Raw genomic sequence first — 26,718 nt, 5'->3', positions numbered from 1 at the left:
TAGGGAGCTTTCCCCCCTCCTCAATTTTTTGGAAGAATTTGAGAAGGATAGGTATTAAGTCTTCTTTGAATGTTTGGTAGAATTCACCAGGGAAGCCGTCTGGTCCTGGGCTTTTAATTTTGGGGAGGTTTTTGATTACTGTTTCAATCTCCTTACTGGTGATTGGTCTATTCAAATTCTCTACTTCTTCTTGATCCAGTTTTGGAAGGTTGTATGATTCTAAGAATTTATCCATTTCTTCCAGATTGTCGAATTGGTTGGCATATAGCTTTTCATAGTATTCTCTTATAATCTTTTGTATTTCTGAGGTGTCTGTTGTAATTTCTCCTCTTTCATTTCTGATTTTACCTATTTGTGCCTTCTCTCTTTTTTTCTTGGTGAGTCTAGCTAAAGGTTTGTCAATTTTGTTTATCTTTTCAAAGAACCAGCTCTTGGTTTTATTAATTTTTTCTATTTTTTTTTTTTTGATCTCTATTTCATTTATTTCTGCTCTGATTTTTATTATTTCCCTTCTTCTACTGATTTTGGGCTTTGTTTGTTCTTCTTTTTCCAGTTCCTTTAGGTGCATTGTTAGATGGTTTATTTGAGATTTTTCTTGTTTGTTGAGATAGGCCTGTATTGCTATAAACTTCCCTCTTAGAACCACTTTTGCTGTATCCCATAAATTCTGGCATGTCGTATTTTCATTTGTCTCCAGCTATTTTTTGATTTCTTCTTTGATTTCTTCATTGACCCAGTCGTTGTTCAGTAGCATTTTGTTTAATCTCCATGTATTTGTGGTTTTTCTGATTTTCTTCCTATAGTCGATTTCTAGTTTCATACCGTTGTGGTCAGAAAAGATGCTTGGTATTATTTCAATCTTCTTAAATTTACGGAGACTTGTTTTGTGGGCTAATATGTGATCAATCCTAGAGAATGTTCCACATGCATTTGAAAAGAACATGTATTCTTCGGTTTTTGGATGGAATGTTCTGTATATATCTACTAGGTCCATCTGTTCTAGTGTGTCATTTAAGGCAAATGTTTCCTTATTGATCTTCTTTTTGGATGATCTATCCGTTGGTGTAAGTGGAGTGTTAAAGTCCCCTACTATTATTGTGTTACTGTCTATTTCTGTTTTTATGTCTGTTAATAATTGCTTTATATATTTAGGTGCACCTACATTGGGTGTGTAGATATTACAAGTGTTATATCCTCTTGTTGGATTGTTCCCTTGATCATTATGTAATGCCCTTCTTTGTCTCTTTTACAGTTTTTGTTTTAAAGTCTATTTTGCCTGATAGAGTACTGCTACCCCAGCTTTCTTTTCACTGCCATTTGCGTGGAGTATCTTTTTCCATCCCTTCACTTTCAGTTTGTGACTGTCTTTAGGTCTGAAGTGTGTCTCTTGTATGCAGCATATATATGGGTCTTGTTTTTTTTTATCCAATCAGCCACCTATGCCTTTTAATTGGAGCATTTAGTCCATTGACATTTAAAGTAGCTATTGATAAGTATGTACTTACTGCCATTTTTTAACTTTTTTTTCTCAGTGTTTTAGTAGTCGTTCTCTGTTCCTTTCTTCTTCTATACAGAATTGCTGGTCTCTTTAGTTTGACTTCTGTCTGAAAGCTCTACTCTTTAACTCCCCTGCTCCCTCCTTTTATGTTTTTGATATCATATCTAACCTCATTTTTGTGCATTTGTATCCATTACCCTCTTATCATGGAAATAGATAATTTTCCTATTTGTGGTCTTCTCTTTTCCCCTTAAATCAGTCCCTTTAACATTTCTTGTAGCACTGGTTTCTTGGTGACAAACTCCTTTAATTTTTGCTTGTCTGGGAAATTTTTTATCTCTCTTTCCATTTTGAATGATAACCTTGCTGGGTAGAGTATTCTTGGCTGTAAGTTTTTTCCTTTTAGCACTTTAAATATATCGTGCCACTCTCTTGGCTTCCTTTAATACAGCTCCACACCACAAGTTCACCAAAGTGGCACTGGAAATCAGAGAATGTACCCCAACCCAGAGTAATTTGGGCTCAGCAGTGGTTGGTAGCTGCGTTTGGGGGGCAGCTAGGAGTACAGGACTTTTCCTTTAAGCAACCTGTTTCCTGAGCTCACTCTTCTGTAATTCCCTGGAAATGGCTAGAGGAAGCTCCTTGGTTCCAGTTTAGTTCCCACGTGGGGTAATGGGAACTGAGGTGGATTCTAACCTAAACTGGCCTTGGGGCTGGACAACAGGCTAGTGAGTGGGGCCTCGGCAGCTGTCTCAGTGGTTCCACTCAGCAGAATTATCTGTTTTTGAAAATCACAAGGTTTTAAAATATGCCTCTACGCAGTTGGTAGGAGCATACATTGCTACAAGCTTTTGTACGGCCACTTGGCAACATCCAGCCGATTCAAAATATAAAACTCTTTGGCAGCATATTTTAGCTTCTAAGAATGTATCCTTTAGAAATACTACACAATCACGAAAAAAGAAAAGAGACAGAGAAAGAGAGATGACACTAAAACACGCTTAGATGAAAAAGCAAGATGTGACATGGTGTATACCATGCAGTATCGCTTGGGCTGAACTCTTTCAAAGATTACGCACATATACACAGGCGTATGTGGCAAAGAAAATAGATGGGAGATGGGAGGAAACAAAATTCTCAGCACGAGTAGCTCAAAGGAAGGGAAGTGGGGATTTGAATTTTTACTTGATGTGAATCTGTACTATTTAAACTTTCCACAATCCTCATGTATTACTTTCACAATTTGAAAAATACCCAATCCCCAGGCCCACCCTGGTGATCCTAATTCTGTAGGATGTGTGTATTTCTTAAACACACCATGTGTGGTTTTGCTATACTGCTGAGATGGAGAACCACTGGGTATTCTAGAGGGTTGTGGGCAAAAGTGATAAAAATATGCCCTTGGACAACACAGAGACAGGAACTAAAAAGAAGGGAAGAGACAAAAGAAATAAGACAGAGGAAGGACCCCAGAGCAAAGAGATATTAAGTGAATTGAAAGAAAAAGGGAAGATTTTTAAAAAACCACACAACTCCAATGCCAACATCCTGCCCAGATCACCTCATACAACCCCTAGACAGAGGTAACCAAATATTAAAGAAATTGCTCCCTAGAGCTGGCTCATTGAAACCGTATCTAAGTTATCACTTTGATAACTTAGGCAGTTGGAGAAGCAGGAACATCAGCACTCTGGGTTACCTGTTGAAAGCAGGCTTGGACCAGGTTTTCAGGGAAGAGATTTCGAATAAGGTCCAGGAAGGCATCCAGGCTGGACACCTCATCGTTCTTCTTCCCAGGCCCCAACTGCTTCTTGAGTTTGGGGTTCCCTGGGTGGATAGCCAAGACCAGGATGACCCCCAGCACCGCGGCGATGATGGTCGTGGACATGTAATACACCATGGCTCTCGTGCCTAAGCGCCCACTGGCTTTAGCATCCAGGCCCGACAACCCTGGGTTGAAAAGAAATCCAGAAGGATTAATGGCTGTGATGTTTCGGTTCACTACCTATCTCTGAATACCTATAACTTGACTTCCTATTAGACTCAAATGCATTAATGGTTAATTAAATCTCCTTCTATGGAATATTTGGTCAATCTCACCATTTACAATTCTATTTTTCAAGACGTTTTTGAGATTCTAGAGAACTGGGGAGAGATGGAGATCACCTGGCTCAGCATTTATAAACTGGTGGGTGCTACTTTTGTCAGTCTGCAAGAGTGAGCTCAAATAAAGTTGAATATATTCAATTTTTAATTCTGAGGTTATGTCCATCCCACTTATTTGGGGTTAAGATATCTTTTCTTTATGAAGTGAAGGTGCTGGTACATGCTAGTTCTTTCCTTATTATTTTGTTTTAATGTCCTCACTTGGGAAAATAAAAAGCTTAGTCCTTTGTATTCAAAATGTCTTTTGAATACATCACTGGTCATTGAAACTGAGAGTCGGGAAGAGTGACCTAGCACAGCCCTCTCATTCTCCTGAGGTGAAATGTGATGGAGACCCACATGTCCCGACCTCATGCAGGGATTAGAGAACACCTGCACAAAGCACCCAGCAGAGGCTCGGGCTTCATCACACCGAGGGAGGCTCTGTGATTGTTGGAGGAAATTCCAAGCAAGTCACAAAAACTCCAACCTTCATTGGGTTTTTTCCCAATTGTTTCTTCAATTTTTCTACTTCCTGGTTTCAGTTCTTGCTTTTACTAGACAGAGTGATTGCACCCCTTTCTGGGGATCGGTCTTTTGTGCCATGAGGGAGGAAGTCATTGATGTTAACTTTTCTGAAGCTGACCCATATATGACCCACTTCTCCTTACAACCTAAAGTCTGATTCCAGCCAGTGGAAGCTGGGTCTCCTTACCAGGTTGGCCAAGGTAGCATCTGTTCAATAGGCACGGAGAAGATTTCCTCTGGTTTGGAAAGAAGCATTTACGGTGAATACACAGCTTCACTCAATCTGGGGCTGAATGATAAGACCTTCCTGACACGGAGTCCCAGTGCTTTGGTCACTGGGTTCACTGGTCGACCATCTATGAGACTGTAGAACAACCTGGCTCAGCATCTGGATCTCCTGGAGTCACCAGAGCCTCACTTTCTTCATAAGGTGGACATTCCAGAAGGACAACTTTCTCAAGGTCACTCAGCTTATTGGCACCCAAATATAAACCAAAGCCCAGCCTCTCATTCTTGACTCAGAGTTTGTCTCTAAACTACACCAATTTACACCCTGTTTGAGCAATATTATTTGGTAAGGAGGAAACTACTAGTATAAGCCCATGGAAGGAAAAATAATCCTTTCAAATAAAACAATTTTTTCAGCCAAAAACAAATGAAGATGATCTACACATTAAGGGTGTCTTTCTTCTGAAAAACTCAAAGGGTTTCATATCTAGTATTTCATTTATTTTTACTACCCACTTCCCTCTACACCCAATTAAACAGTAAAGAGAAAATTTCCTTTTCTATTTATTACCCTCATTTATCACTTTCTGAACAAAATATAATTTAGGAAATGAGAAAAGTATACATTAAAAATGAAAATCACTGCAGCTATCATCACTTTTAACATGTGGCTGTTTCCTTTTCATCTTTTGTTGCTAGACAGACAGATGGACTGACCAATAGATGACAAACTTTTTCTTTAGGGTTGATTACCCCTATTTTAGAGACAGAAAAACCAAGGCTCTGAAGTGAAATGTCACAGACAATCACATTCATTCATTCAACCAAATTGAGATTCCATGGTCGATCCAAAAGCCGGAGCAGGGGTAGGACCGCCTTTGGCCAGGCACCAGAGAGGTGGCCTTACCTGTGATTAAACTGGAGATGATTAGAGGGAGAATGAGCATTTTTAGCATCCTCATGAGTATATCCCCTGGGAAGGCTATTAACATAACCACATCGGGGTGGATAGGAGATGCCAGGCGAAGAAGCCCGCCACATACTGCCCCCAGGATGACACCTAGAAGGAAGGGGGGAAAAGAATCTGAAATTTATTTTTTGCCTAGTTAAATAAATAGCTCTAGGGTCTTGTTTCAGTGACATTGATCTTTCTTATACTTCTCCATTATCAGATGATGAACAACACATAACAAAACTACTACTAGGTAAGTGAAGTTGATTTTGGCGACTAGTGGGAGAATATTTTGTACCTCCAACTATTCTAAAAGGCAGCACTAGAAGAGGCAAGGAGAGTCTTCTCAATGCTCTATGGGAAATAGGACGTGGAGACTTGACTCCAAGTTCTTTGAGGATATTGTCCACTGGTAGAGTCAGAGATTGTCGGTAGAAATAATCCGCAGTGCCAGATATTGCTTCCCCTCCCAGCCTAGGCCTGGCCACATGGCATGGTGTCTAATGTATTTCCTCCCTCTTTAACTGGATACCAGATAAAAGGAACATTTGATGGACCAAGCTGGTGTGAGTTGCCTTTTTTCTTCTATTTTCTTTGGCTTCCAATCATTTCCCCATGGCCCACCCTCAAGATGTTTCATCCTTGACTTCTATGTCCTCTTACGTAGTCTTGACACTTGCTGATCTTATGGAAGATCAAGGAGGGTCTCTAAAAATACATAATACATAAAAGGAAACAATTTGGGCAGAGATGCTGGCAGGAGTCTCTCCTTTTGCATACTCAGGGATTCCACAAGAAAAATTTCAGTTCTCTCCAAATGGGCAGCCAACCTAAACCACCCTTGTGGAAACCACAAATCAGGTCATAGCACCACTGGCTGTGAGGGAGGGAGGGAGATCTTAGGTATATAGGCTCTATGGTGTTAATTCCAGGGATGCAAAGGGAGTAATGTGGCTGAAAGCCTGACCTTTTCCTTCTACAAATGAAAAACATACTCCTTCAAGACCTATGATGAATGAAATTTGCTTATGTGGAGGGTAACCCTTGGGAAACCCTACCACGCCTGTGGCTTCCTTTTATTAAGTGAATGAGCTGTGGCAAGCTCCCAGTCCTGACCCCAGACCACTGACATCTAAGATGACTGGCTGGAAGGAGAAGCCATGGAATGGAGGGTGTGTGTGCGTGGGCGGGGAGAAGAGATGAGTTGTTCACCGCTTCTGGGGGTAGCCTGAAAGCTGCAGAACAGGCGGGTCCAGCAAGGAAATGGTACGGTTGTCATTAGGAGAAACTGCCATGTCCCCTGTTCTGAATAAACCCTGGCTAAAATCTAAGACCAAGGTTGCATTTTCAGTCACATAAAAGGATGACCATGGCCTGGGTGAGACCTGAAGCAGGGAAGTAAGACTTGCAAGATGGAGCTGCAGAGATCAAGGTGTCTGGACAAGCCTCATCCACACTGACCTCAGCAGCTAATGTGCTAAGTTAGTCTAAGTTAATGAGGTGCTGGAGAAGGTTAGACCTGAGAGCCCTCTTCCTAGGGTTTTTGGCAACCGTTGCCTTTATCTTGGTGCAAGTATTTCTCTAAATGTGGTATGCTGACCACCTCCTTTGGAACCACCTAGAAGGTTTGTTAAGATGCAGACTCCAGGGCCTTGTCCCACATGGCCCAAAGCAATTAGGGCCCGGTATCTGCATGCTGGCACACTCAGGGGAAATTTATGTGCATGCTGAAATTCGAGACCCGAGGAGGAAAACAAACGGCGAGGGCAGGGAGGGGAAGCTTACACCACTGAGGCAGCCCTGCCTGGGCCAACCAGGCCTCAGGCAGAGCATGCAGGACGGCTGGCTGCCGGAACGAGCTTCCCCACAGAGCCGGGAGAGGCCCAGAGAAGAGGGCCGGCGGGCACCTACCAATCACAGTCAGTGTGAGCAGGAGATTCCTCCTCAGCTTGTCACACAGGCGCAGCCCAGGGTGCCGGCGCCCGGGCTCCTCGGAGCTGAGCTGGCTGTCGTGCATGCGCACTTCCACCTGCTTGGGCATGTTGTTGGCACTAAAACAGAAGGGAAGGCAGTAGTTAGAGCTCGCTGGGCACCCCCCCACACAATTTGAGGGGCTCAGTAGTAGGAGGCGAAACAGGCCTCCCCTGGGCACAGCTGGGAACCTGCAACCATGGGCAGGAAAATAAAAGCCAGGGCAACTCGGGGTACCCCAAATTCCAGCTCACCTATAGGAGGACACTAGGACACACTGAACACCTGCCTGCCAGGCGCTTCTATCCCTTTGATCTTGATCATCACAGTAAAGAAAAGGAACACCACAGGCAGTAGAAGGGTTTTTCCAAGAGTTGCCCACCACGGTATTTCCCGGAGGCAAGTGTTCCTGCCCTGTTGTACAGAAAGTAAATTGCCCAGGGTCACAAAGCTAAAAGAAATGGAGATTCAAACCCAGATATGTCTGGGTCTAAAACCTGAGCTCTTTGTTCTTGTATCAACAGCAAAAAGGTGACTTTTGAATAATCTAAGGTCGGGAGAGTCACAGCCTAAGTCATGCTCAACTAAAATGCCTCTGAACTCACACCTTCCCCATCCTGGATCCAGAAAAGTCATAAATACTGGTAGTCCAAGTTTTACCTCTCTTTTGGAAAAGCTGGTTTAGCTAGTTTAAAGAAAAAAATTCAATCTGCTGTGGTTTTCCAGAGGTCACTTCAATTATCAGGACTCTGCTAAACTGCGCGAGAGTCGTGCTACTCGGCCTCAAAGAAGTATGGCTTTAAGAAGCACGTAATCGCCTTCATCCATGGATGCAGCCCAGCCCCCACAGAGATCAACCCCATGTGAACCCAAGCTATGCGAGAGTCTGCCAACGGAGCCCTGCCAGGGTAATGAGTATACTGCCTCTTTTTCCAGCTTTGTCATTCCCAGGCCAGTAGGATTTCAAACTGAAGCTTGGGGATTGACAGAGGGAGGCCAATTTTTTATTTTGACAATGTAGGACAGTTTTATTAGCTGCCATTAGCAATCACCATCATGTGATAAAAGAAAAAAAATCTTTAACACTTGGGAAGACAGGCCACAGTCTCTGAATAAATGACAATGCCTTCCAAGATAGTGGGGTGTTAGCCTTACCCAGATATTCTCACCACAGACTGGAGAAACCTTCCTTTGGAACCAGGAAGAACAGTGGTTTGGAATCACTGGTTATAATGGAAATAGCATGGGCTTTAGAATCTGAGAACTGAGGCTTCAGATCCTGACTCCAACGCTTGCTAGCTGTGTGGTGTGCGGAAAGAAGGACTTGGTGCCTACCTTATGGAAATTAAACCTGATAGCGTATGGCAGGGGCCTGGTGTGGCCTGGCCCAGGTAGTTTCTTTCTCCAGGGAACATGAAGAAGAGATACACAATACTTGTAAGGTTCATGACAAGGGTGACATTTAACTCTGGGGACCTACCCAGTTGCACCACCACTCCAACAAGACACCACGCTTAGCTTCCAGGCTCAGAATTAAGTCCAGGGACTCATCTACAACTACTTCCTTTTTCATAACAGGCTACTTCACATACTTGCTACCAAAATGCTTTAAAATTGGGCATAATGTGGCATGGTCTGGTAGCATACCCAGATAAAAATATTAGTCAAAATATAAGCTTCTTAGTCTCCCCTTAATGACCTAATTTTCTACTCATCTAGTTAGTTTTGGGGCAGGCTCTGACTGTCTGACATATGTGTGTGCTAATGATCATTCAGACAGTCCGAGAAGGCAAGTAGGACATGACTGCTCACTACAGGCGGGGAGGGCCTATCTACCACTAGCAACAACACCGCTTCCTCCCACCACCAAGTGACAGAGCCAGAGAAGTTCTTTGACAACACAGCAGGGGGAAATGATCAAAACAATCTTTTTAACATGGATAGACCGTATTTCTATGTTTGCATTGAGACCTTTTTAAATTTTTAAACATTTATCCAGCCAGTCATCTGAAACTCTAAACCAGGAAACGGCCAACAAAGAATGGAGGTCGCATGTGTTCTGAAACGGTGAATGTATCCCTTAGCCAGCCCTTGGCTTCACTCTGTGATCCCCTTGAGACTGTCATCCCCTGCCTCCTGCTTCATTTGAATTCCTCCTGCCATTGAATCTAGACTCTGGCACATGGTTAGTATTTAAGTGAGACTAACATGTATTCAAACCAAACATTCTGGCAAGATCCATAGGATGTAATGAGTGTCAGGCATCAAGGAAGCCATCTCAAAGTGAAAACACACAAATATTAGGTTAATGTGCACAGCGATCCAGCAGCGTGGTCGGGTGCCTGTCTGTCACGCTTCTCAGCTGCACAAAACTGCTGCATGTTTAATGGCCTGTTTTTTTGGGCCATGACAAAATGTCCCTGAAGCCCTGAATCAAAACGGCCACATCAAAGTGGCAGCATCGAAATGTCATGGACCCACAAGTATTTATTGAGAAAATGCCTGTGACATCCTCAGCCTTCTGGGAATTAAACAAGTGTTCCAGGCTCAGAGGACTTCCTGACAACCACACGTAGAAAATAATTGTTAAAGTACATCAGGGCCTTATCTTGCATTTGGGGGCACAAGGAGTCCCCTAAGAACTCTTTGTAAAGATTTTATACCAGTTGCAGAGATCACTGCATCCCCCAGAACACAAGGAGAGGCTGAAATGGGGAATATTATAGAATACAGCATTGTGTAATATTATAGGACATAATATAGAGCTGCTTCTAAGCCTTGTATATCCTCAGAAGAACAGATATAGTTTTTAAACTGAGAATACACACATACACAGCTGTAGAAATGCTGGTGACTGAATGCACAGAGCAACGGTGGTAACGAAAGGATAACTGATACTTATTGAGTGCTCTACGTGTCAGACACTATACTCAGTAGTGAGTAAGGTGTAACCCTTGCTCTTAAGGGGAAACAGAAACATACGGTACAGTATTTGTCTGCTGTGCATACAGGCCCTGAGAAAGCTCTGCACACGATGCTGGGAAATGGTTTGAATGGTCCCTAACCTGGCTCTGGGGAAGAAGAGTGTTCAAGAAGGACTCTCAGGAGGGGCTGATACCAGAGTTGGATCTTAAAGGATGGATTTAATTTCAATCCTTTGTCTACATCCTCCACCAGTCTGCAAACCCTGGGAGAGCAGGACTACGCTCTTCAACACCTGGTACCAGGGGCTTGCTTGGGGATAAATGTTTGCTCAAGGAAATTAAGAATTGGAAAGCAGCTGTAAAGGGCACTTTGCTTTCTCCTGGGAATGAGGCCCTTCTATGGATGGACGGGCAGCATACCACTTCAGCAAGCCCCTTAGTATTCTTGCATTTGTTGCACAAATTTCTATTGGACACATATTACAGGCCCCACACTGCTGTAGGTGCTAAAGATAGCACAATAAACACAACAGTCAAAGCCCTTGCTCTCATGGAGTGTACAATTTAGTGGGAGAACAAATAAGTGGACAAATATATTTCAAGTGGAGATACGTGCTGGGAGGAGGGTGACACGTGGGGAGAAGATAGTGCTATTTTGCATCAGATGGCCAGGAAAGGCTTCTGTGATAAGCGGATGTTTGAATAGAAATCTGCAGAAACTGAGGGGTCTCCTAAATTAATTATGTAATCTGTCCAGAGCTTAGCAAATAAATAGAATATTCGCAGTCTGGAAATCTGTATGCCACTCCTGGTGCCCATGTGTTGGTTTTTAGCAGGGGCACTGATTCAAACGAATGTCACATTGGTCACACTGGGCCCTAATACCATCAGGAATATGACAGAGTGTCAACAACCGTCCCAGCTCCCAGGGAGAGAAATGGTCACCAGTGAGACGTGAGTTGGATACAGGTAGCAGGTCTGAGGTCAACAACAGCCTGCTTCCCTGGCAATAAGCAGAAAAGGCAGGAGCTGGTCTGGGTAAGTCCACCAGATAAACACAATTATTTCAAGTGTACACACCTATCCCCTTATTCATATTACCTTCCTATAACCTGCGGCTCTGTGGACAGAACCAGACAATAAGGAATTTGACAGGTGTGGCTTGGTTATACCAAATCCACCAAGCCTATGCTGTCCAGCACTGTTGACCAGCTCTGTTTCTACTTGAGTGCCTTCTGGGTGCAAAATTTAGCAATGCAATTCCTCAATTTTGGAGGTTCCTCTAAACCGACTCCCTCAGATCTCTCTTCCTTGCCCGACAGTTAAGCTATGTGATGGGGCAGCTGTTTGGATAATTAAAACTTTAACAATGAGCCTATAATTTCCTTGAGCCTTAACTTCTCCACTGAATGACTTAGCTGTTAATTTTGCAGTCGCCGCCCCGTTTTTTCTCACGCAAATCCACGTGAATCCTATTTCAAGGGCAAACTCAGCTTATCCTGCACAACATCCTCTGTGACTTGAAAGGGAACGTGTAATGGGGCTGATGCTAAGTTGTAAACTATTCCCAGGACCCGCTTCCCAGCAGCATTCGATTTCCCTGGCTCTGCCAAGAGCCTCTAATCACAGGCTTATTAGATGTGGTGTGTCAAATTCAGATTTCCCGCCTGCACGCTTCCGTGTCGCCTTATCTGGCACCAAATTCTTTTTCCCTCCTTCACTGGCCCAATGAGGTAGCAACAGAACATTCCCCAGGGAAGCTGAAGGCAGCTGGTGTGTTTTGTCTGGAGGACGTGAGGTCTGCAATAAGCATCCCCCATCCCGTCCTCTGCTGCCCGAGCCCAAGGACCCGGGGAGGCAGAGGGGAGACAACATCCAGAAATTGCCTTAATGGGGGACACTAGTCAGACATTCAAGAACAAAAATAGTGTTTGGTGAGGGGGCTTTCCCCTATGTGGTTGCAGTGTTTGGAAAAGAACACCAGAGACACCAATGGTGTCAGCCCTGAGCACCGAGTTACAGCTGAGACTGCCCCACAGCTGGGATTTCCCTGGCTCCCCGAAACACACCACCCTTGCTGTACAAGGGACTGTAACTCCAAGACAGCTGGGCATTTCCAACAGCCCGCCAGTCCCTCCGCCCCTGCTGGATCCTGTAAGACCTGGTTTAACCGTGTCGAGGATGATCATTGAACAAGAAGTCAGAATCTCTCTCTGACAGCTACTGTGTCCTCACAGATCCTGCGAATGAAGCCTAGAGGTTCCCAACCTCCAACTCTCCTTCAGTCCCTCCTTCTGTTCATTCTCGGCCACTGTGTCCATTTCCTAGATCCCAAAAATACTTTCTGGAAAGGTCCTGCCAGTGAACTCCGGACTTCACAAATGACACATCTTTTCTATAGCTTTTTCCTGAACATTGGAGGATCTGGCTAGAGCACGGTTTACGGTTATCCCAAATCACGACGGGGTTGGACCTAGTGGACAACAAGAGACTGGAAGTCAGGAGGTCTGGGTTGTAATTCCAGGGCTGCTGCTAACTGGTTGTGTCAGAAATACTAAGAGGATAAAATGGATGTAAAGTTACTTGATCATAATCAACAGACAGAAGATAAAGTGCTATGAAATGATAAAAACACACCCAATGTAAGATACCAATAGGGTTTAGGTATCAATTTTGGCCAATTTTTATTTTTTAGGCCCCAGGCTCTTAATCTGTAACATAAGAGGGTTGGATTAGAAATTCTTTAATGTTCTAAAATGCTGAGATTCTCTAATTCTCCTGGGAGGGGTGGGTATTCATAACCCTCAGTTCAAGATGTAGCCTCCGATCTATTCTGTCCAGGACTGAATAAGCTTAGAGTTCATCCTGAGATGACTCATTTCATCCACCACGAAGGGACAGCCCAGTCGCTGCATCACCACCCTCACAGGGAAAGGCAGATGCGTGACTTACAGACAAGAGACAAACCAACAACAACAACAACCATTTCTTTATATCTTTACCTCCATTTTTACCTTTCCTATCTTAGCTACAAAAGCATCTTTTTCTAGCACTACCAAAGCTGAGTGAGGGGTCAAATTCAGTACACAATTCAGACACAGGCATCTTCTTAACCCCCAGCCACACTTGACCAATTCTCAGTATAGATTTCTAAGATGGGCAGGCGAACACCACAGGAATACAGTCAAATGCATGAACTGGCATTGGGACCAGTCAATTGCCAAATTCACCACTAAACCATTGAGAGGCCACCTATCTCATTCACACTCAACTCGCGTGAAATTGCAGAGGTGGCACTCATAGAAACATTAAGATGAAAAATTGAGGGAAAGGGGACTTTTCTCCATGTCACTTCCCAGGCCAAGGGACTCAAACTGGCTAATGACATGAATGGCAAACACAGATCCAGCTGGGGCCTTTGCGTGTCCGCACACAGCCGCAAGGAAGAAGTAGTAGGAGACAAAATTGTGAAGAGATAAATAAAAACAGCACTTGTTTTGCCCAGAAACAGAAACCACCTCTGATTAGCAGCTGCCAGAAAGCAACTTGGTGGAATGCAATTACATAATTACATGGCCATCTGATTCTTGGTTAAAAGCCCCCTTTTCCAGCTGTGGCTGGAACAAGGCATTTATTTAATCTCTTGGACAATAAGACCCAACTCACTGGATCATTATAGAGCTTCAATAAGATAATACTTAGGAAAGCACCAACAGGGTATTTAACATATAACTGATACTCAATTTTAGTTTCCTTTCTTTGTCTTAAATGCCTAAAATGGAGCAACATGACCATTAAGACAGTTTATTTACAGCTGGGTTTTAGTAAACCACTTGGGCAACAAATGGTACTTGGCTTTTTACAAAAGAGAAAGTCCCAAAAGGGCCCGAGTGGGTGGGGGCCTGGAAGTTCCCACCGCTGTAACCTTCCACACTGTGGGATGATGAGCAAACTCTCACAGAACATCAGGAGTTCAGCCTCAAGTACAAATCTCTGGACTTTCGTGAAATCCTCCCCAGGGTAGAGACTTAAGCCGGCCTTGACCCAACAGATGTGCTCATTTCCAGAAAGGCTCATCACTCAAAGTAGCAATAAGACACTAAGGAACAGTGACCCTCCAGGTCTGGGTGAGAGACTGGGGTGGAGTACTTGATCATCCCAAATTGGGAACCTCTCCTGAAAATAAAGGTTACGCTAGGGCCCAGGAGCACGCTGGCCAGCCCAGTCCCCAGAGGAGGTCAATTCTGAAGTAATTGCTATCCCCCTCTGGTTGTTGGAACAACATGAAAATACATTTGAAAACTTCACACAACTCCAATAAAGGAGGGAGATTGGTGTGGCATGCACTCGGGGCTCGAGGCAGAGGGAACTTGGCCGCAGTTCCAGCTTACCTTGAAGCAAACTGTCTCCTCTGGATAAAATGTCCTCTACACCATCCCCTCCAACCCAGCCTTCTTAGACCAACTTCTAGTTCTTCCTCAAAACTCCAGTCAAGTATGCCTCCCCTCGGGAAGTCTCTGCTGAGTCCCAGGTTTGCTTTTTAGATGCTTCCCCTGCAGCTCACCTGTGCGTACCTGTGCTGCCCTCTCTCCAGGTACTTACCATCACAATTTACTTGTCTGTTCCCCTTCTGGAATATAAACTCTTCAAGGGCAAGATCTTGACTGATTTGACTCTGTCTCCCCCACACCCAGCATGATTCCTGGCACATAGTAGATGCTCAATTGTTGTATGTTGAATGAATGAAGGGGGGACTAGATAAAAAACATGTGTGGGTCACATGTTCTGTGTGACATTCAGTTCTAGGGGGTAGTGTCTGAAAGACCAGGAAATCCAAGAAGAAGAGAGAAAGGAGAGCAAAAGCACAAACACCTGCATTAGAAAAACCAGTGGATGGCAGCAAGGGGCAAGCTGGCCCTTCCCTGCTGGTGGCTTTAGTCCAGCTGCCCTCCCCAAGGCATGGTGCCCAGAGTGCTCCCAGCACTCCTGGGGGAGATGGAGCCATGAACCAGTCTGGGCTCAGCTAACGAGGCCTTCAGGGAGGACACAGGAAGACGCCTTCGGACCCAATTGCCAAGATCAACATCTCTAAATCTGGACCCTCCAAAACATGGTCTTTCTACCAAAGAGCACAAGCATTGGTTCCTTTTCCAAGAGTCAATTGAATTCTGATTTTGAGGAGCTCTCTTGATTAACAGAGCTCCAGATTTGGCCTTCAGGCCAAGGAGGTTCTTCCTCTGGCCCTTGAAGCTTCCCAAACTGAGCCTCCCCAATCAGTACCCCGGACAGGAGTGGCTGGGATGTGCACTAAGAGGGTAATTAACTTCCACACCTTCAGGCACCAGCAGAAACTGGGCGAGGTGCACAGTAGCTGCAATTTTCTGGGCCTTTGGGTCACACCTTACGATTGCTTTTCTTCAATGCAGTCCTCTCCCTTCTTGAGCAGAACAGTCTGTCTGTGTGCTTTTTCTCTCCTTTTAGACCAAGCAGCCAACCTTGCCACACAAGAAGACAAGTCACCATCAGGACCATCAATGGAGACATCTCCCAGGGCTGGCATTTGAAAGACTACACTATGCTTTCATGAGGCGATGTTTCAGGACATCTTTGAGGTTTCTCCAAAGGGCTTCAAAGTTGCCAACTTCTGAATCCCTAAGGCCTGAAATTCCTCCTTAAGAGAACTGGCCCTTTGCATCCCAGCGACAGGACCCAAACTGGACCCAGAAACTCATGGAAAAAGCAATCCATCCACTGACACCCCAGTGTGAAGGAGCTTCTCAGATCCCTCCCTAAGAACAGGAGTTGCTGGGAGAAACTCCTTGACATGGGTCCTGGCCAGACCCACACCCAGAAGCCAAATAAAATGAGAGAGGTCAGGACATTCCATACAAACTTTGCCAGCTACACGCTATAGCCCTCCGTTAGTTCTGACGTCAACTGTGTTGGAACTCTGGCCCCAACAGAGTTTCTTGAATGCTAGCAATTTTCTTTTTCTTTTTTACGTTTCTTTTTAGTCAGGATGCTAGTTTCACATGTGTATTCAATTTGTGAAAACTAATCAAGCTGGTCACAAGATTTGTGTGCTTTTTCGTATGATTTGAACAAAAAGTTTAAAAATTAACAGGTAACCTAAATTAGGGTGTTAGAAGTAAATATATATAATTTATCTAGCTTTGGCCTCCAAATGGCTAATTCTCATATCGGTGGACTTGCTGGCAAAAGAACAGGTGCTAATTTTGCCCAAAAAACAACTTATACTTTGGGAACCAAAAACCTTCAGACGAGAAAAACACAGTGGGGCTGGGGCTGGCCCAGATGACAAGAGACCAAGGTCTCACTGGCCAAAAAAGAAGTTCATGGTCTTGATCTTCCTTCTACTTCTTTGCTCATAACTGCAAAGTCCTCTCACACGTTACCTTATCTTCCATAAGACGAGTCCCTGCAGGCTCTTCTCTTTGTGTTCACTTTTTAAAATATAAGCAATAACCGGGGCCAGCCTGGTGGTGCAAGCAGTTAAGTGCACACGCTCCGCTGCGGCGGCCCGGGGTTCGCCAGTTCGGATCCTGGGCGTGCACCGACGCATCGCTTGTCAAGCCATGCTGTGGCGGCGTCCCATATAAAGTAGAGGAAGATGGGCACGGATGTTAGCCCAGGGCCAGTCTTCCTCAGCAAAAAAAAGAGGAGGATTGGCAGATGTTAGTTCAGGGCCGATCTTCCTCACACACACACACAAAAAAATAAGCAATAACTAACATTTCATGTGTTGAACTTATTAACAAATAAGTTAATAATAACTATACATTTGCCAAGTTCACAAAATATTTTCCCATCCATTAACTTATTTTGTCTTCATGACATCCTGAGAGGAAAGGAATTTTTCCATCTGAGAAATAAAGAGACTGAGGTTCCAGGAGACTCTGCAACTTGCCTGAGCTTACAAGCTTAGAAGTAGCAGAGCCGGGCCTTGAACCAGGTGGTTCTGCAGCCAGATTTAGACCTGTCTGTCCCCTACCTTTGAGTCCAGAGTTCTTTGGGTACACCCTTTCTAGAGCTGTGTGCAGAGGGACAGACAATCAAACTTTCATCTCTACCACGTCACTGACGAATCATGAGACGCGCCATCCTAGCCCCTGGAGAAGGAAAAACAGAAAGAGGAGCGGGCTGCTGGGTGAGGGAAACGGCCAAGAGCTCTGGGAAGCCATCACCTTGTTGCCCGCCTTAGACAATCCAAGCTCCTGGCCCCGTCTCAGATGTACCATCATGCGGAAGCGCCAGCCACTTAACTAACTTCTCCCCGTAAGGCAGCCGGGGCATGCGGAGTCGCCCTGCTCCCGCGGACACAGCTAGCACATGCGTGAGTTCCCCCAGCTCCCGTGATTCACCAGGAAGGACTCCCCGCCTGGGAGGGACTCAAATGCCTGGTCATTGGCAATAATAAAAATAAAAATTATGATAATGATGATGGTGATGAGAATGAAAGCAGCTGACAGTTATTCAAAACTTACTCTGTACCAGGCACTTTGCTAAGCATTTTATATGTATGAACTCATTGAATTCTCACAATAACCTCATGAGGTAGATACTGTTATTAGCAACCTTTACCGAAGGGGACATTGAGGCATAGAATGGTTAAATCATTTGCCCAATGTCACAATTAGCAGTTGGTAGAGTCGGGATTTGAACCCAGGGAGTCCTAAACTGAGAACAGGTCAGCCCACTCTCTCCAGCTCCAGAAAACTTGCTCTTTCTACTAGGTAGTTTGTGCTAGCAGCAAATATTGACACTGAACATTTGGCCAAAAGAGTGATTTTGCTTTGGGGGAGAAAACTCCAGACAAAAGAAGGCTAATGCCTAGTCCCAACCAGAGCCTGATGCAAGAGCTGCACACGATCCTCATGGAATCCTAGAACTCAGGACTGGAGAGGCTTCTAGTCCCACTCAACCTCTGGACAAATGAGTATCTGGTCCAGAGCCCCAAATCTGACTCTGGATCACTTGTTAAAAATAAAGATCTCTGGGGCTGGCCCAGTGGTGTAGTGGTTAAGTTCGCATGCTCTGCTTCAGCAGCCCAGGGCTCACGGGTTCGGATCCTGGGCGCAGACCTATGCACCACTTATCAAGCCATGCTGCAGTGGTGTCCCACATACAAAATAGAGGAATATTGGCACAGATGTTAGCTCAAGGACAATCTTCCTCAAGCAAAAAGAGGAAAATTGGCAACAGATGTTAGCTCAGGGCCAATCTTTCTCACCAAAAAAAATAAATAAATAAAAGAAAATAAAGATCTCCAAAACTCACATCCACACAAAAACCTGCACCCAGATGTTCACAGGAGCTTTATTCATAATTGCCAAAACTTGAAAGCAACCAAGATGTCCTTCAGTAGGTGAATGGATAAATACACTGTGGTACATCCAGACGATGGAATATTATTCAGCACTGAAAAGAAATGAGCGATCAAGCCATGAAAAGACATGGAGGAAACTTAAATGCATATTACTAAGCGAAAGAAGCCAGTCTGAAAAGGCTACATAACTATATGATTCCAACCATATGAGATTCTGGAAAAGGCAAAACTATGGAGACAATAAAATGATCAGAGGTTGTCAGGGGTTGGGGGTGGAGGATGAATAAGCAGAGCACGGAGGATTTTTAGGGCAGTGGAAATACTCTGTATGATACTCTAATGATGCACACATTTGTCCAAACCCATAGAATGTACACACCAAGAGTGAACCCTAACGTAAACTGCAGACTTTGGGTGATAAGGATGGGTCAATGTAGGTTTGTCAATTGTAACAAATGTGCCACTCTGATGGGGGATACTGATAGTGGGGGAGGCTGTCTATGTGTTGGGAGGGAAGGTATATATGGGAACTCTCTGTACTTGCTGCTCAATTTTGCTTTGAACCTAAAACTGCTCTAAATAATAAAGTCTATTTAAAAAAAATACAGATCTCCAAGCCCCATCCCAGTTCAGCACATCTGGGTGGGTCCTAGACCTCTGGACTTTTTTAAAAGCACCCAGGTGACTTGGCTGCAGTGAAGGGAGCTTATTCACATGTCTACCCATCCTGCCATCGCACAGCGTTGACTCTTGTGAAGCTCTTCTGTATGGTGAGCCTGAGCTGTTCCCCTGTAGCTTCTGCCCACTGGTTATTTTTCTACCCTGTGGAGCCATTTAATAATAATAATAGTTACCGTCAGGCAACATACCAGACGTTTTACATGTGTTATCTCATTGACTCCTCACCACACTCTCATGAGGTAGATACTATTATTATTCCTTCTTTACAGATGAAAAAAAGTGGAGGTCAGAGAGGTGAGGTCATTTGCCCGAAGCCAGGCAGCTGGCGAGAGGCTGAGCTGGGATTGGAACCCAGCTCCACCTGAGATGGCACATGTTCTTAATCGTAACACAACACTTATAATACCTGAAGCCTAATGCCTTCTGCATCCACCAGCCTTCCAGGCATATGAAGGCAGCTCTTCTTCTGCCTAGAGTTTTCTCTTTCTTAAGTTCCTCACTATCCTGGTTTCAGCACCCCAGACCACTTATATCCCCTTACAATGTGCCTCTTAGACTGGACACAACCCTCCAGGTGGGGTCCGGCCACATCCCTGCCCCCATGAGCCAGTCAAGGGCAGGCTCCCTAGCCCTAATCTTCCAGCTCATCAGCAGTTACCAAAGCTGAGGCTTCAGCCCTGCATTTGAAGAATGAAGGGCAGTAAGTAACTTCACACTTGAGAAAGAAGTTACTAGGGAGCACTGGTAATAAACAGAGACCACTGATTGACTTTTAATCATGTATCAGTAGTAGACAGAACAATGCCCCCTCCCAAAAAATGTCCATGTCCTAATCTCCAGAACCTGTGAATACGTCAGGTTACCCGGCAAAAGGGGATTAAGGTTGTGAGTGCAATAAAGGTTGCTTATTAACTCACGTTGATATGGAGAGTTTATCCTGGATTATCCAGCTGGGCCCCAAGTAATCACAAGGGTCCTTATGAGTGGGAGAGGGAGGCAGGAGAGAGAGAGAACTAGCGAGATGGCAGCATGGGAAAGACTCAACCCACCATTGCTGGCTTTAAAGACAGAAGAACGGGCCATGAGCCAAGGAACGTGGGCAGCCTCTGGAAGCTGGCAAAGACAAGGAGGGGGACTCTCCCTTAGGGCTTCCAGAAAGGAGCACAGCTCCACTGAGACCCTGATTGTAGCTCGGTGAGACCCATTTTCAACTTCCGACCTCCAGAATTATCAGAAAATAAATTTGTGTTGTTTTAAAACACTCAATTTGTGGTGAGTTGTTACAGCAACAACAGAAAACTAATGTAGGACAGACCCCAGGCTAAGGTTAAGGTTGTATGTTACCGTATTTGAGGTTGACAATAAGCCTGAGAGGCACGGTGGCGGACACTGAGTTTCCTGTCAGTACCCACTCCTCTCCTTCCAGAGCTCTGTCCAGAGAGGCAGTACGATCAGATAAACACGTGCCTCTCAGCCTCCCTTACTGAGAGACAGGCAGAATTCTTCAGCACCACCCTGCCTCACTTCTTCCAGCTTGGAGGGAGGCGCTAGATAAACACAGCAACATGGTTCTCTCCTTCGCCATAATCTGTTTCAAAGGCTGGTCAACATAATGTCTCTAAATGACTCCCATCACCCAGGGGAGCATTTCAGGGTCTCCCAGAGGACTTGCATCTTTTCTTACTTTGGTTCCTTCTAGTGAGCCACCAAATTTGTGGTTATGGATGAGTCAACTAAATAGTCAGTCCCTGCTGATTCCCCCAGTCAACTCAGCCTACTGACTGCCCAGTCATTTCTGAACTAGTTTGATATGCTAATTTTACAAGTGATCGACCGAGCCATCCAGTCACCACTGATGGGAACCCCTCTCACCAGGAAAATTCCTTCCTAAGAGAAGAATGTTCACTTCTCACACGGATGGGTTATTGAGACGGGCTGGTTCACACAGCTGTACATGGACATGGCACCGTCGCAAGTAGACTACATCCTCTTTCATTATGCAGTCTCTCCTTTTTAATAGCCAGATGCAGTTCACAGCGTTTGGACTGTACGACTTCTCACAGTAGAACCTGAAATCTTAACTGACTCTGATGTTGCTCCTTTGAATAATCCTTTCCTGAGCCCCCAACCTACATCTCCTGCCTCTAAGATTCTGCACTTCACATTTCCTCGCATTCATTGTTTCCTTAATGTCTCAATGTCTTCCCACTGCACTTTAGACCCTGCGAAGGAAAAGCCTGTATCTATCCCCAGACCCAATACATATTAGGTGCTCAATAAGAATTTGTTGAGCGATAACGATCTGCAGGTACTAGGGGGACCCAAGTCTAAAGGATGTGGGAGGTGCCCTTGGCAGCAAGTCGCAGGAGCCTTCTCAGCTCAGGCACTGAGTAAGAGGTTCCTCCTACGGATATGGATTTGGAAAGGAGCCTAAACAAAGCATGAGGAAAGGATGTATGAAACCCTTAGCCTGGAAGTCTACCAGAAGCTCAAGCTAACATCATATGACCTTGCCAAAAGCAACCAGGGCTTCTCCTCACCACAAGTGGTCATAACTTGACTTTTTATGCACTTCCTGAAGTCACTCCAACAGCACCCCTCCTTGACACCCCTGGCAGTGGTCTAGTTCCATGGGCCATTGGACCCTCCTCGCCACTTCACTCCACAGCATCTGAGGTGAAAGCCCTTCATCCCAGGTGCTGTGGAAGAAAGGCTCAATCTGGCTCAACTTGTAAAATCTTGAATGTATTTTTGAGCATAGTTTCTTCTTGAGTCAGTGACTTATCTGGCTGGCTCTTAAATCATGACACCAAAGCAAGGATCGTGTCTTGTCTTTGCTTGAATCCACCATATAGTGGCATGCGCCATGCCAGGTGCATAATAGGTTGTCAGTAAACTGGTAGATGGAATTAAGCGCTAGGATAAAATCTGGTAATAGGGGTTGGAGGAGATCTACAGTGTTCCGTGAAATGAGTTTCCTGGACTCCAGGACATCCTAGGCTTGGGGTTAACACAGAAGTGGCAGCCTTTTTTGCCATGGGCAATTTTGACTCCTTCCTCTACCCACCAACTCCTCGCTACCCTAAGGCCACCTTCAGCTTACACTCAGCCCTTTGTCCCTTACTCGAGACCAGATCCAACCCCACAATCCATTCCTGAGAAATCGCTATTGTACAGTATGGGGAGAAGGGGAAGAGGTTTTACATCACACACCACCCAACAAACACTTAATAAAATTGCATTGTAAGCGTCTTTGTTCTTCCTCCTCACACTCCCCAAAGCATCTCTCCTCTTTCTCTTTTACTTCATTTCTCACTCTCAGCTTCCTTAGCCCATTGAGCAAAACACAATGACGGGTTGTCCAACAGCTGCCCAGCTGTTGTTCCTCCAGCATGCTCCTTGGAGTGGGTCTCATTCTCCACCCCTACACAGCTTATCAAGTGTTCACTCCCCAAAGAGGTCTCTTTCTCAGTCACTAAGAAAATATGACCTTTTCCTATACTGTTACACCAAAAATAAAGGAGAGAAGTCACAGAATCCATTCACCCCCTTTAGGTAAGGATTCTTTTTCTTTATTGCTAAGCTTAACAAGCAGTAACTTTAACAACGTTAAGATAACGAGTTGGGAATTAATTCTAAAACCTCTTTTAATTTGAAGTGATAAAATCCAGTAAATTGTTAATCATTTCAATTTTTCTTAACTAAACATCAATGCTCTTTGCTTCAACCTTGTTATTGAAAAGAACTAAAGGTGTTTATCCACTTTCCTGCCTTAGTAAGTAGAGTCTAAGGAATATGATAAAACTTGAATGAAATAGGCAAGCCTTTCCCCTGGGAGACTGTTGCAATAAATGCCATATATTTGAGGTGTTAGTCCACACCACCATTGTTCCTCCTCAACTTCATTTTTTTCCCCACCAGTTTTCCCTGTTAGTCTATATAAGTGCTTATAAACTCAAGGTAACATAGGATTGTTGTTGTTGTCATTGTTGTTGTTTTTTAATTTGAATTACTTAACAATATTTAAAAGCTAGTAGATTTCACATCAAAATGCAGATTTTTCCCTTCTCTTAAAGTACTGGAAAATCTAGTTATCCTGGAACCTAGGTTGGAACAATCAATCCTGGAACAATCAGATAGAACTGAGAAGTGATTGTTCTTTAGACAGACATGGATTTCCCAGCCTGCCACAGTCCCCACCAGTCCCTTTTGCCTCCCTGACACCAAGGCCAAGTATCAAATACCATTTGCCATCATGCTTGCCCTGCTGTTTTTCTGAAAGAAGTGTTAAGAGGAAAGTAAACTATCTTCTAATTTCACTTACATACCTGCCCGGCTCCCGTAGAGTTAGCAGCCATGTCCCATTTAGTTTCATTACTGTATAGATGGGAGCTTTCCCTGTGTGCTTAAATAAAATCCCCAAACAAGGGACAAATATTTATTTGCCAGGCTACAAAGTAGGTATAGTGTGGTGTAACAGAGTGAATCACGTTGTTGTTACTAAAGATCTCACACAATTTACAACTTTGAGCAAAGTTTCCTAGGGGACAAAACATAGAAGCAAGTGACCTGCCATCTCACCTTGCTGAAAGCAGGCAGAGGCAGCGCATGAGGAGTCATCAGTGGCTGGCTAGCCGATTACAGATGGTGAAGTAGGGTTTTCATTGTCTTCTCAGCAGATCTCCTTGTTATCAATGGCCCCAGGATTAGACCTCTCTAGAGTAATGACTTAGCATATGCTAAAATCCTGAGAGTGACTTCAGCCTTTTTTACAAGTCTACAGTGTGGGGCGGGGTGTGCACATTTGGTAGTTTGGACTCAAGCCCATACAGTCAGGCTGGACAGCAGTTATTTGCAGCGTCTCTTAAGACAGACATTTTGTACAATGTGAGGTGATTATTGTTAGTCATTTCACAGATGAGGAAGCAAGATTAAGTAACTTGCCTGTTGTCAAATAGCTAGGAAAGGGCAGAGGTGGGAATCACACCCTGGTCTGTCTCTGTCGAAAGCCGAATCCTTTTTCACTACAATATGGCGGCTGCAAGAACCTAGAACTTCAACATGAGAGTAACGTTCTTAGATGTTCCTCTAGTTACTGCATCCTAGACCTGACCTTGAATTGTCTCAGGTAGAGTGTGTGCGTGTGTGTGTGTGTGTGTGTGTGTGTGTGTAGAAGGAAGGGGTTGTTGTTTTGCATTGTTTCATTTTATTTTGCTACTCGCAAGTAAAATTCTCCTTCTCCAATCTCACCCACACAGCCAACCTTAACCTCATAGCTCATAATTCTTCAGGAACACCTATCAAACTTAGTTACTAAAAGCTACATTCCCCAGCATGTTGAGCATATAGGTGGCTTCAGGCCTAATTCTTTCAAACTTCAGCCATAGCAACAGGAGTTGCAAAATCACAGCCACACGATGACATCACTGGGAACTAATTAGCGAGGTCCCAGCGCCCCTGGGCCTGTAGTCACTCCTTGTCACTGGTTCTCAGACCACATTGATGATCCCAACCCAGAGCAGGCCATTTGGCTTAATGCTATAGCTGAAAAAAATGTTCAGCAAAGGACTTTTAATTTGAGATTTTCCTCTGAATGCTATGAGGGCTCATTTTTCAAAGAAAGGAAGATGGTCTGCCATGAATTAGCACTAGGCTCCCAGTAACAATGCAAAGCAAATCCCATCCAGTCTCAGACTTTGCCCCCAGAAGATGAGGATGAAACAAGGTTTCTTGGCACTCCCCACCCAGTTCCCTTCAAAGGTGACCAGAGAGGTCAGTTCCCTAACCGCATGCTATTGAATAGTTCCTTTCACCCCTTGGGCTTGGTTATCAACAACAGCATTGATCACACTACTATCATTTACAGAGCATACCAGCTCTGCGGTCAGTGAGTTCCTCTGCTTGTTCTGTACAACAACATGTGTATAAGGGGGACTATTATTATCCCCATTTTATAGACAAGGAAAGCAAGGGAATTAACATGTCTGAAATCACCCACTAAGCAGCAGAACCACAGAGGTAAACCTTTATCTGTCTGACTCCAAAGCCCAAATGTTTAAAGACTACATCCAAGTCACTGGGCAGCCAACTCAAACACTCCATCCTCTGGTCTGCTCTTTCTAACTAGAGCTTAGAGCAGGAGTCGACAAACCACAGCCCACCATATGGCCCACAAAGACTAAAATATTTACTATCCAACCCTATACGGAAAATGTTTGCTGACCTCTGGCTTAAAAAATTGGTAAAGCAAATCTCAAATGTTTCATTCTGTTTATTGAGGTCTCCCTGGTACTTGGGACCAGAGGATTCTAAGGCTTCTTTTTGATTCATGAGAATATTTTTTTCATTGATTTATGTAAATGATCCTAAGTAATGACAGTTGGAAATAAATTTGGGAAAAAAATTTTAAAAAACCTAAAGAGCTGTGGTTCTAAAATATCCACCTCCTGGATCCCAGCAGGGCTGTTGGTTAACCAACACCCAGGGAGGGTTTTACCAGTCCTGAGGAATTTGGCTAATGGGTCTGTCCCGCCGAGTGTAGGTAAAAGTGCCACGGGCCTCTCCCAGTCCACGTTGATGGGGACTTGAGAGGTACCCTTTCACCAGCCTGCAGCCAAACTGAAGACCAGCTGTTTAGATGGCTCCCAGCATGCTAAGCCAATGGAAATAGTCACAAAGAGAGTGTTAAGTAAAGCAATGAGTAGCTATTCATTTTACTCATTGTTTTCAAATGCAGCAAGAGGTGTTTGGGAATCTTCGTATAAAGCAGATGCCTGAGTCATCCCAGCAGCAGGGACTTCTTCTGAGTCATAAGCTCATGCTGCTCCAGAAGCAGGTTTCTCACTAGCTCAAGAAAATGTCAAGAATCTTACAATACTTAGTCACCACCCTACCCAGTTTGCATCCAAAAGTCAAGGACTCGTTATGATTTGACTTCATCTCTGTGCTCAAATGTACTAGGTGTGTTACTGAAACCAAAGTGGGTTCGCCTCCTGGGGAGTTAAATCAGACCTCACCAGAAGCAGTTGTCATACAAAGTAGGCTGTATTTGCAGCAAATAGGAGGCCACACAGAATCATTTCCAAAGTTGTGGTGTTCTGGAACACGGGAAAGGAGGGGCCTTTTAATTCGGAATGAATATTCAAAAGGGAGAGATGGGTATTCACTTGCACAGGCTCAGTTGGAAAACCTGCTTCCACACACACTGTAGGTTACAGTAACAAGGCCTAAGCTCCTCCTGGAGAGGAGATCTTAGCACTACAAATGAGGCAAAGGTCATGGGCATAGCTCTTGTGCTGGGAATGGGGCTGGTTCAGAGTGGTTGGTGATGCATCTTTTCAACAGTTAAACGCTTCCGAACCCACCCTTGAGTTCCTCAGGGCCATTAGTCAGTGACAGGCGCACCGTGCGTCTATCGGGTAGAGTCCTTCAAGGCAGCAGAAGG

At 44.5% G+C, this 26,718-nt stretch overlaps 1 protein-coding gene across 1 annotated transcript in view; it reads right to left on the bottom strand.

Annotated features, from left to right (window-relative positions):
* SLC1A2 (solute carrier family 1 member 2) overlaps positions 1-23,919 on the bottom strand; it is a 73,232-nt gene extending 49,313 nt beyond the window's left edge. Inside the window, exons 1-4 of the mRNA XM_058527146.1 lie at positions 23,856-23,919; positions 7,263-7,402; positions 5,307-5,459; positions 3,198-3,448 (exon numbers count right to left, since the gene is read on the bottom strand). Of these exons, the coding sequence (XP_058383129.1) occupies positions 3,198-3,448; positions 5,307-5,459; positions 7,263-7,402; positions 23,856-23,884 (573 nt within the window). The 5' untranslated portion in view covers positions 23,885-23,919. The remainder of the gene's footprint in view (positions 1-3,197; positions 3,449-5,306; positions 5,460-7,262; positions 7,403-23,855) is intronic.
* Between the last annotated feature and the right edge of the window lie 2,799 nt (positions 23,920-26,718).

Source organism: Diceros bicornis, chromosome 31 (assembly GCF_020826845.1).
Source record: "Diceros bicornis minor isolate mBicDic1 chromosome 31, mDicBic1.mat.cur, whole genome shotgun sequence".
NCBI classification, from domain to species: Eukaryota; Metazoa; Chordata; class Mammalia; order Perissodactyla; family Rhinocerotidae; genus Diceros; species Diceros bicornis.
Note: the sequence above shows the minus strand (reverse complement) of the source record. Positions and strands in the feature narration are given on the sequence as shown.